Source organism: Orbicella franksi, chromosome 8 (assembly GCF_964199315.1).
Source record: "Orbicella franksi chromosome 8, jaOrbFran1.1, whole genome shotgun sequence".
NCBI lineage: Eukaryota > Metazoa > Cnidaria > Anthozoa > Scleractinia > Merulinidae > Orbicella > Orbicella franksi.
Genome location: NC_138152.1, coordinates 299,936 through 310,254, shown reverse-complemented (window position 1 = coordinate 310,254; position 10,319 = coordinate 299,936). Strand labels below are relative to the sequence as shown.

The 10,319-nt window shown below is 40.7% G+C and overlaps 1 protein-coding gene across 1 annotated transcript; it reads right to left on the bottom strand.

The window, feature by feature from the left end:
• Positions 1 to 5,931: 5,931 nt before the first annotated feature.
• On the bottom strand, positions 5,932 to 7,291 carry LOC145495786 (uncharacterized). Its single transcript, XM_081475376.1, has one exon. It carries the CDS (start codon positions 7,268 to 7,270, stop codon positions 6,356 to 6,358), a length of 915 nt encoding a protein of 304 aa, XP_081331502.1. The 5' UTR covers positions 7,271 to 7,291; the 3' UTR covers positions 5,932 to 6,355.
• Between the last annotated feature and the right edge of the window lie 3,028 nt (positions 7,292 to 10,319).

Here is a 10,319-nt window from a genome sequence, read left to right as displayed (position 1 = left end):
ACGCTTCGCAAGGATAATCTTTGAACGACCACGCACTTAGGGACTTTTCAGACGTCTTACCCTCAATAGAAGGGTATTCTTTTCTCCTTCTTTCTTCATCTCTTCATCTCGGAGTGTCAGTTCTTCAAGATTCATTGACTCAGCAATTCTTTTGTGTATAACATATTCTCTTCGATTGGCGTTACCAGTGTCTCGCGTATGTTTAAAAATAGATTTTGTGGTGCGTGGGACGGTCAGTTAAAGATTATCATGGTGAATCTCGAGTCACAAATTTGCCGGTATTTGTGGACTGCAACACCTACTACTAAGCGACTTGCTAAATAACTCAAGCATATTGAGATAATTAAGGTTACTGAATACCTTTAGAGGTGTCTCACATCCAAGCGATGTAGCGCATCCAGTTTAACTATAGAATATTTATTTAAGGCCCTATATCAAATTAAGGCTTATAAAGCTGGGTATCAAACTATACCAATAATTTAGAAATAAAATAAATTGTTGAATTTCTTAAGACCTCTAAATTTGAGCGTTCGAGTCACCTTTTAAAGGCTAAAACTGCAAGTCGAAGCAAATTTTGTCGTCTAAAAAGTATGTGGGATTTGCCATATTCAATTTCAGTGAAAAGTTACACAACATTTTCCAAACAGCATTGAAAAATTATGGACTGATCATAGAAAAATCGCTGTCGGAGAAAAATCTTTCAAAAAAATAATTTTGCAGTCACATCTATGTTGTTTATATGTCAAACTATCTACTGTCCAAATTTGAGGGCAAACAAACAAATTGGCTTTGACTTGTAGCTTTCAAAAGGGACCAAAATGTGATTCGGATGCTCACATTTAGAGGAGGTGAAAAATCTCTCAATTTATTTTATTTTAAATACTTGGTTTAGTTTGATACCCAGCTCTTCAAGCTTTAATTTGATATAGAGGCGTAGGTATCTACAGTTTAAACAGACACGCAACATCGTTTGGTCGAGAAGTGCTTCAGGGTACAGGTAACCCTAAACTACAATACTTACTATACCGTACCTGGAATGATATATTTTTGCAACTCCCATGGCCCCAGCAATCACATTTCGATGTGCAAGGCCGTTTGGCCCTAACACATCGACAGGAAACACATCTTTTATTCTTACAGCTGCAACCAATCTGCAAGAAAATCAACCTTAAGTATGTAACTATGATGTCAAAATGCTGTTGCCAAAGGTTCAAGATAGGAGGAAAATGTGACTGTTGAGGCTGTACAAAAGGAATCTTTGCAAATGGGGTTTAAATGGGTATTGCTTACTGCGTAAATACAACACTAGGTCCTCATTACAAGTGAGGGAGGATGACTCGCTGGTTTCACATGGTGATGAGGCTTTCTAATTAGCTGCCACTTTTTTGTGAACCATATTGCCATGTGGATTTGCTCTGTTAACTTGTCTTAGTACTTTCAGAAAATCTGCTGAAACCTGCCATCTTGTCCAACAGTCCTTAGGACACTTGAGAAAATGCCAAATGGTGACACATTATTTTAGTGAGAAGTCATTATTGAATTTTCCGAGCCCTTCTCCCCCCAAAGTAATGTTAGAATAGTGGGCTACTTTAGCTGGATCAACATCACATTGTGTTGGGGATGGTGAGGAGAAGGTAAACAGAAGACCACATGTTGGCAATTTCACAGAACAAGTTGTTTGACAAAAGTGCAAAAATTTATTTCAAAAATAAAACATTTTTGCGGTTATTTTGTACTTTTATCGGTATGCAGTGTAGTTAAAATCAGTATCTACAAACAAATCGGATTAATAGGTCTCACAAAGTCCAATTAAAAGCTTGGTGCGAAATATTTCCGGTTAGGATACCCTCCGTTGCGGTCTTCCCAGTTTTACATAAGCATCTTCTACATCAGAAGGTTGGAAAATTAGCGCCTGCTTGCAATAGCTGGCCCATCACATTCAACTGAGGTAAATGCAACTTTGCAGCTGCAGCTTATACACAGTTAAGCAGGTTAATTACTTGGGCTAGCTAAAAGCAATTGAATTTCCATATGAAAGCCCGAGTTATAAAATGCCAGCCGTTCTTCTTCATCGTCTTTGTCGTCGTCATATTTCATGGCCAAATCTCATAGGGGGTCATAGTCTTATACGTTTCTAGCGTAGAGCGTGAAACTGAGTATGAAAAATGTGACAGTAGTCACTTGAAGGGATAGACGAGAAGGCCCTTCTTTCCTCTGTGACATTAATCGTCAAATTCGGGAGTCGGCAGAAACAAAATAAAGATTACTTTTTCTGATTCCAAAATAAGGTGAAAAAATTCAACATGCAGCACCCAGGACACATGATTCAGGATGAATCCACCTAACCACTACAAGCAATGGAACTAAAAGCAATTGAATTTTTTGAAATCAAATACTGCAAGCCTGAGTATATGTGAAACAGCGTCGCCTAAAGCATAAAATGAAAGCTAATGGCAACGAAACTCGAATGGAAATAACTGGAAGCAAACCGGGATGTAACTATTATTGGAAGCAAACATAAGTGGTTTAACCATATATAGTGTGCTAACGTGGACATGCATTGTTAATTTATATAAAAGGTCGTGAAATGTCACAAGAGGAAGAAGGGCTTTCTCTCGATCTTCGTGAACAATGTAATACACATAATGCTGTGTTTTGTGCTTGAAAGCCTGCCAAATAAGAAGGCTCACGCTCGTACTCGTTCTCATGAGATAATAAATAATCAGCTATGTACCATTTCAAACTATGCAAACACTGACAAAAAGCTATGGTTACTGACTTACAAAGAAACTTCAAAGATGAGGCAAACAACAGGCATTTGGATAAAGAGGTTACTCAATGAAGCAAGTTAAATAGTAGATATCTAAACGTAATTCTTGTGTCAAAATATCCTGACTTTTTTTGTTTGTTTTTTTCATGCTCAATCAGCTTGCTTCTAAAGCACGATTTGATATTGCGGTACGGAGCCTGAGCTAAACCAGGTGACCGGACCAGGTGAGGTAATGGCCGGACCAGAAATAGAACAATGGCTCCGCACGTGGTTTGGCTAGGAGAAAATACTGTTGCATTGCGGAGCCAAGACACAACAAAGAAGGACAACAGGCAAGGATGAGGAATTGCCCTGCCCTTAAAGTATCTGTTTTTTGAAGATTTAAGGGTAACAAAAAGTGTTGTGGCCAGGCCAGACTAGGACAAAAATTAACAGAGTGACTGGTTGTCTCTGAATATGGAGACCCTTGATAACAGAGAATCATTTTGAAGAGGAGCAGTCCCCTATATAGGACCTTTGTAGCCAGAGCAAAGCAGGCAAGTTTTTACTAGTGGCAGTGACACTGTAAAGTTTATCGTTATACATTCCTTGTTTAATTTGATTGTAATTGTTGTCTGTGTTTTAAGGATATCCCTTTCACGTTTCACGAATTTTGCATTTACATTGCTTGAGTGGCCATCTGCACTCATTAAAACAAAAGTATTAATTATATTGCATAAGACCCATGTCAAAAAGGATCCATTGAAGCCATAGTCAAGTTCACTACCGCGTGAAATTGAAACAGATAGGTCTGTTGATATGCTGAGTTGTAAAAACTTGTTTGAGCTTCTTTTCTTGGAGTTATTTCGATTCTTTACCTTAAAAGATTTTGTGGCAATGTATGAAATTAAAAAAGTCAGAAATAATAAAAAGTAATAATTAACAATTGAATAAATTAGTGAGATATAAGTCCCCTCAAAGAAAATTCTCTCGATGGAACAGATTTTACGGGCCACCTGTAATTTTTTCCAGGCAAGTAGAATAAGGAACCGGCTTTGATTTGGTTGTTTTTATTTACTTGACTGTAATATAACAGAGAACATTTGACAAGTTCAAAGTTAGTTAATATTAGCCTTATCACTTCAGGTCCATAAATGGTTCAGCTTCTGAAGGTTAACTATTTTGAAAAAGGAAACATTTTTAAACAAAATTTAGTCCCGAGTAAAGTTCAAGAGATGCCCCACAAACTGTGCAAAGGACATGTTAATACAACGTTTGGTAAGTCCATACGAGGATGTTAAATATGTGTAAAATTTCAAGCCTCATGACTGCTGCTGAAGGCCCTGTGGCCGAATTTTGAAGTTTTCCAAATTTTGAAGAAAGGAAAAGGAAATCAAACCTTTTGATATCATTTCCGAAAATAGTTAACCAAAAGGGTTCTAATGGCCAAATAAGAAAAAATCCGTTATTTCGCTTCTGTTGGCTGATTCTCGATATTTGCGGATTTACGCTCTCAAACCTTCAAGCACAACATCGCTGAGTTTTTATTAGCGATATATTCCTAGTGTTTTTTGCTAATGTTTTTTTCAACTTCTTGTAATAAGATAATGTGAGTTAGTTTTTAGCATTTGCTATTTTATCTTTTCACTTTTAACTATTATTTTGATTTTTTGTTTGACAACCTCCTGAAAGCCGATTTAAATTATGCTCTTAAAAGATTTTTAATTATTATCATACCATCATTAAATTAAAGGCCCAACTAGGAATATAATGCCTTCATTTAGTTATAAGGCATTGAAATTGAGAGGTGAAAAAATGTATCACTTAGCCATTGTATTTAAAGTAACGCTTTGCGCGAGTTGCAATAAACGCAAATTTTCAGTATGTCATCTGTGCAAGAAATGCAGTGCATTGATCGGGAGCTCATTGAATCCCTGGTCAACCCCGCTTTCTTGCACATGTCCACTCCACTAAAAGGCTACGACCCAATGTTTTATCTCCTTTGCAGCCGTTATGCTGTTTTTTTTTTTTTTGAATAATCAAGAAAATTCAGCGGAGTACAGAACAACGCGAGTGTGAAACGAGTGATTTACGCATCGCACTACTCAGAATTAATCTACAATCAGGCCAATTTTTTTTTTCTTTTTGCGCTCTATATTTTCTTGACATGGAGGCGAATACCATGTTTGAGACAAAAAGTAAATGATCGCGGAATAAATTCATCTGATCACAGGTAAGCCCACTGCTTTTGATAACCTGCTATGTGTATCGGCTGTTTTGTTTTGTTTTGTTCTGTTTTGTGTACTATCTCCAGCAAGCCGCATTTTGCACTTAAAAAGTTGAAAAAAAAGGAAAACAAGAAAAAACGCCTTTATCGCAGGTTAAGCTTTTCAAAACTGCCTGTTGAACGTGGAACTATTTCGATAATTCAGAAAACATTTCTACCAACGGGAGTTGGTTAGCCTCTGAGTCAAATAAAGATGTCGCTGCACACGGATTTGCAAAACACTTCGTGAAGAATGTGGCCCCCCTTTAATTAGTGGGCTGTTGTTAACTGTATTGCACCTTGGGATTTATTTTACACATTCAACCATTTCATTGACAGCACCTCAAATCTGCGAAGAGACTCAAGTATTCCCAAAGCTAAATCGTTGACCAATCACCGCCAACTAGTTCTAGACATGCAAATTGTTATGCCGCGGGTTAATAATCTGAGAACTGTAAGTACATTTGGCGAAAGACAATGGCATTCTGGGCCATGGTCAAGTAGTAATACCTCAGGGGACGCCAAGCATCCTCGACCTTTCCATATGGGATTTCTCCTCAGGAAAAAAGTACCTGTCAAACATCATGGTTACACTTAGAGTCTTTAAACTGACCCAAGAGATTACCTTGATCTAATCCATTAGAGTCCAAATCTTGGCAAATGCCAGGGTCTTCTGTGTTTTCTACAAGATTGAAAATCCATGTAAATACAAACAAAAAAAAAAAGAACTCTGTCTGTTACTTGGGTGAAATGCTGTCTTTTTAAATATTCTGATTGGTCCCAATTGCGGCTTATTGAACTACAGATTTAACTGGGCCACATGTAGGTGGTGGATAAGCTACGCAATGTTAAACATCTAGGCAAGTGAACATGACAGACATTTGATAAATGTGGTAAATTGTTTACATTGAAACACAGACGACCAGAGTTTGGGAATAAATTCGGAGCTTTATTGTTACACTGAGATCAAGAGACGAAATAAAACTCCGACACCTTAAGGGTGGGAGGGAATTAGGGTGAACCAAAAAACGGTTCGAACAGATCGACAAGAGATTACAACTGACATACGATTCTAAATAACTCGCTTAACAACGCGCTGTTACATCAATCAACAATTAACTATCATCACTTAGGTAATGATTAACACAATTGTTTACATTGAAACACAGACGACCAGAGTTTGGGAATAAATTCGGAGCTTTATTGTTACACTGAGATCAAGAGACGAAATAAAACTCCGACACCCAAACCCAAACTAGATTGTCTGTGTCTATGAAATTGAAGGAAGTTAAAGAATAAAAGAAAAAAAAATAAAAATACATATATATAGAAAAAACTAGCTAGAGACCAAAGCCCTGTAAGTTCTGGGCCATTGCATCTACGGCGGCTCGTTTCTGGTTATCGGTCATTTCGAGATAAACTAAATAAGCGTCGCTATGCCAGTCCCCTTGTAATTTAATAAATTCTGCGGGGAGTCCGCAATCGAAGGCAAAAGTAGCACCCCCACGCCGAAAACTATGAGGAGAAAATGCACTAGGATCTGCCCCGATTGCCTGGATAGACCTAGCAAGAAAACGCGAAAACTGTGAATAAGTGATAGGCTGACAGGACGCCGAAGAACTGTCGCGCACTGAAAAAAGTGGAGCACTAGCGGGCACCTGGTTCAACTCAAGATGCGTTCCTAAAGCAGTGACTGGACAAAGCTTTGAACCAGGAATAACTGGCAAGGGAATGCTTAGAGAACGCTGAGCGAACTGAATTGTTTTTGTTTCAAAAATGTGCAAATATGCCGTGTGCTCTTTAAAAATAAGTTGACCGCGACGGACAACCTTAGGGGACGAAATACTGCGTAGGCTGTCAACGACTAGATTAGATTTACGTAAAAACGAAAAGAAAGCAACAAGAAAAAGCGCCCACATGGCGGCATGTAATGGGAGACGTAAATCAAAGAAAAGCGCCATGCGATGCAACATAAACGGAGTAATGGCTTGTTTCCTGTTTAGTTGCATACCGAGAAAACGCTTAGTTCCCCTGATGATAAGCTTAAAAACATAATTCTGGTCCCAGCCCAGAGCGAAACCGTACAATTGATGAAAATGTTTCAGACTAGAAATATGGTTCTGGATAGTGCCGAACTGGCGACCAACATAAGCAAGATAAGCTACATAACGAGACACGATATTAGCGTCCAAAGGAAATGAACGAAAATGAAAATTATCGCAAAAACGAAGATAAGAAGCAAGATGCGATTTCATATTCTTCTGAGTAGTTGCGGCATAGGCCTGAGATTTAAGCTCATCTCTTAGCTGGTCGATGACCAGGATCCTGAGATAATGGCCTATAATAGATAGAAAGAAAGTGAAAATAAGTACTTATGAAGCTACTAAAAGGGAGAAGAGAACTACGATACTTGAAAGCGTAAAAGGTGTTCTGGCACCTCGATAAAAGAATACTGAATTCCTAGCTTACTACAATAAAATAAAAGTCACGCTGAGACTTGGAGTTAAGTTGCCATCTGCTTAGAGCGTCCGCCAAGGTGTTGTGGTCGCCTGGAATAAAGGATGCACGAATCTCGAAATCGTGTAAAGAGACTGTAAACCAAAGCTGACGCAAACAACGTTGCATAAAACAGTCGCGTGTGACGCCAGAGTTAATGACTGTGACCGCGGCTTCATTATCACAGGAGATGAGAAAACGCCAGCGAGCGAGAGTAGGCGCCCACACTCGAACGGCGAGCACCAAAACAAATAACTCTAAGGCAGTGATATGCTCCGCTTCCTGAACGATGTTCGTAGGAAGAGTGACGAAGAAACATTGGTCGAGACATGTAGCCCCACCGCCATGAAGACAAGAGTCCGTGGAGAAATGTAAATCCTCAAAAGACCAAGAAGCTGGCTTGATGAAGGAAACACCATTGTACAGAGGAAGAAACGTAAGCCACCAGGCAATGTCCAATTTCATGTCATTTGAAACTACCGCCTTGCGTTGTGCAGATGGAAATGTACGTAAATTGTTTAACAACCGTGACATGAAAATACGACCTGAATTGACACATGCTGTCACAAAAGACAATTTTCCGAGAAGAGATTTCAAGTCTTTGCGACAATAAGAGTCCCGAGTTTGCCAATGTGTCAGTTCGAGGGACAAATCATCAAGACGCTCGCGCGGCACGCGAAGACAAAAAGTGGTCGTGTCGACTTCGATGCCCAGGCAGATCATTTTCGTAGCTGGAGGGCAGTCTTTCTCAGGCGAAGCTTGCAAGCCTAGGCTATCGAATAATGACTGAAGCTAGTGAAAGGCGTTGAATGCTCTATCGGGATGTTCCGCGCCGTAAAAATCATCTAAATAAACGTCTGCTGTGTAACTGCGTTGAGTAAAGATAGAAATAACAGCCGATGTGGTTCTCTGACATATCATAGCGCTAGTCCGTAAGCCGAACGGACGACGAGTATCGAAATACAGTCTGCCATTAAACTGAAAGCCCAGTAGATTGTAATCTTTTGGATCGATCGGGAGTTGCCTGTAAGCTCGCTGCAAATCTTTTTTGTAGAGAAGACAACCGCGGCCGTGTTGAAGAATAAACTGGCATAAACGATCAATGCCGGGCAGTCTCAGTTTGTATGGCTCGTTAAGATAACTTGAAGCTGAAATGCCGCTATTTACAGAGGAATTTGGCGGATAACTCAAATCCATTACAACGCGCCGTTTGTTAGAGCCCCGCTTAGGAACAGTTTGTAAAGGTGAGCAAACCAAAGGCTGATGTAAGGGGTTGGTTTGAAAGGGACCAGCGATAGCATGATAACCAAGTTCAGTGTGAATATAATGTTCCACATGGTCGGCAAATTCAACCGCGGAGGGATGATTACGTGAAGAAGAAGAAGGGAGAATCTCAGCTGTATAACTCACCGGCCAGCCAAAGCGCAGAAAGTCAACAACGTGAGTATCGTGGTAGTCCCGTAAATAAAACTCCCAGGCGGGAATGTTGAGCTGAGATGTAACGGGTAGACGAGCTCCAAAGGCATTGGGAAACTCTGATTTAGAAGCCAGAATATGCTGAATTACTGCGGTCGCAGCAAAGTCATCTGAAAAGGAATTAAATCTAGTGTTAGGGATGTCCGTGAGCGATAAGTCCGTAGGAAAAGCTGGAGTCGGTTGGGGCGTAAAAGGGTCCGTACTCGGGTTTGAGCTCGCGAGTCACGCCGGCTCTGAAGAATTGAAGTTCACTTCAGGAATAGGAGCACGTCGCTTTGGGCAGTGAAGCATAGGATGATCTTTAGCGCAGACTCGACATTTGTGATGCCCTGCGTACGACGCGCTAGTTGAATCACAGGGGCAAGAACCGAGATAATTCCATTGACGACAAGCCTTGGCCTGTGAAGAATCTGGCTTTGACGATTTATTGTTGATGATATCGCTACCAGAAGAAGATCCGCCCCCAGCCGAATTATTCGAGCGTGGCTGGGGAGTGGAAGACCGTAAATCTGAATGCTTGAAGAAAATGGTTGCTGCATCGCGGATTTGAGACTCGTCATCAAATTCCAGGCGACACAACTCCACTTGCTTGGCAATATGAGCATAAAATCCCCTAACACTCCTCCAAGTATAGCTAGAGGCTTTGCGCATTAACAACTCGAGAAGCTGGAGCATAACCTCCTTGCGCTTGGCCTCATATGGCTTAACCATGGCGAGAAAACCAGCAACAAAGTCGGCCATCTCCAACTTCTCGAATTCCAAAGTGGGCGCACCTGAGCAGAACTCGTGAGGCTAGTCGATAGTTCTCTTCTTTCTTATTGTGCTTGGCTTCGACTCCACTCCCTCAACCTTGGTTTCTGCCGCTGCGGCGAGAAGCTTTAAAACTTCCAGCTCGAGAGCCAACTTGTCTCGCTGCAGTTGAGCCAGTTCGATCTCCGCTGTTAGTGCAGATGTGGATGGAACAGCGACTGGAGGATCAGAGAGCTGCCTCGAAGAAGGAGAATCATGAGAACCGTGAGCATGAGATGTTATTAACGGAGCACGAGGCGATAGCCCCGATGCGGCTAATTCGCGATCGAGTTGATCAATACGCATTTGCACGTATTCATAGTCGGGATCCTTGTTCGGCTTGACTTTTCTGCCTGAGCGTCGGGGAAGAACGGGAGAGGTAGAATCCTGATGAGTCATGATGGTCGGAGATGGAACCAAAAAACGGTTCGAACAGATCAACAAGAGATTACAACTGACATACGATTCTAAATAACTCGCTTGACAACGCGCTGTTACATCAATCAACAATTAACTATCATCACTTAGGTAATGATTAACACC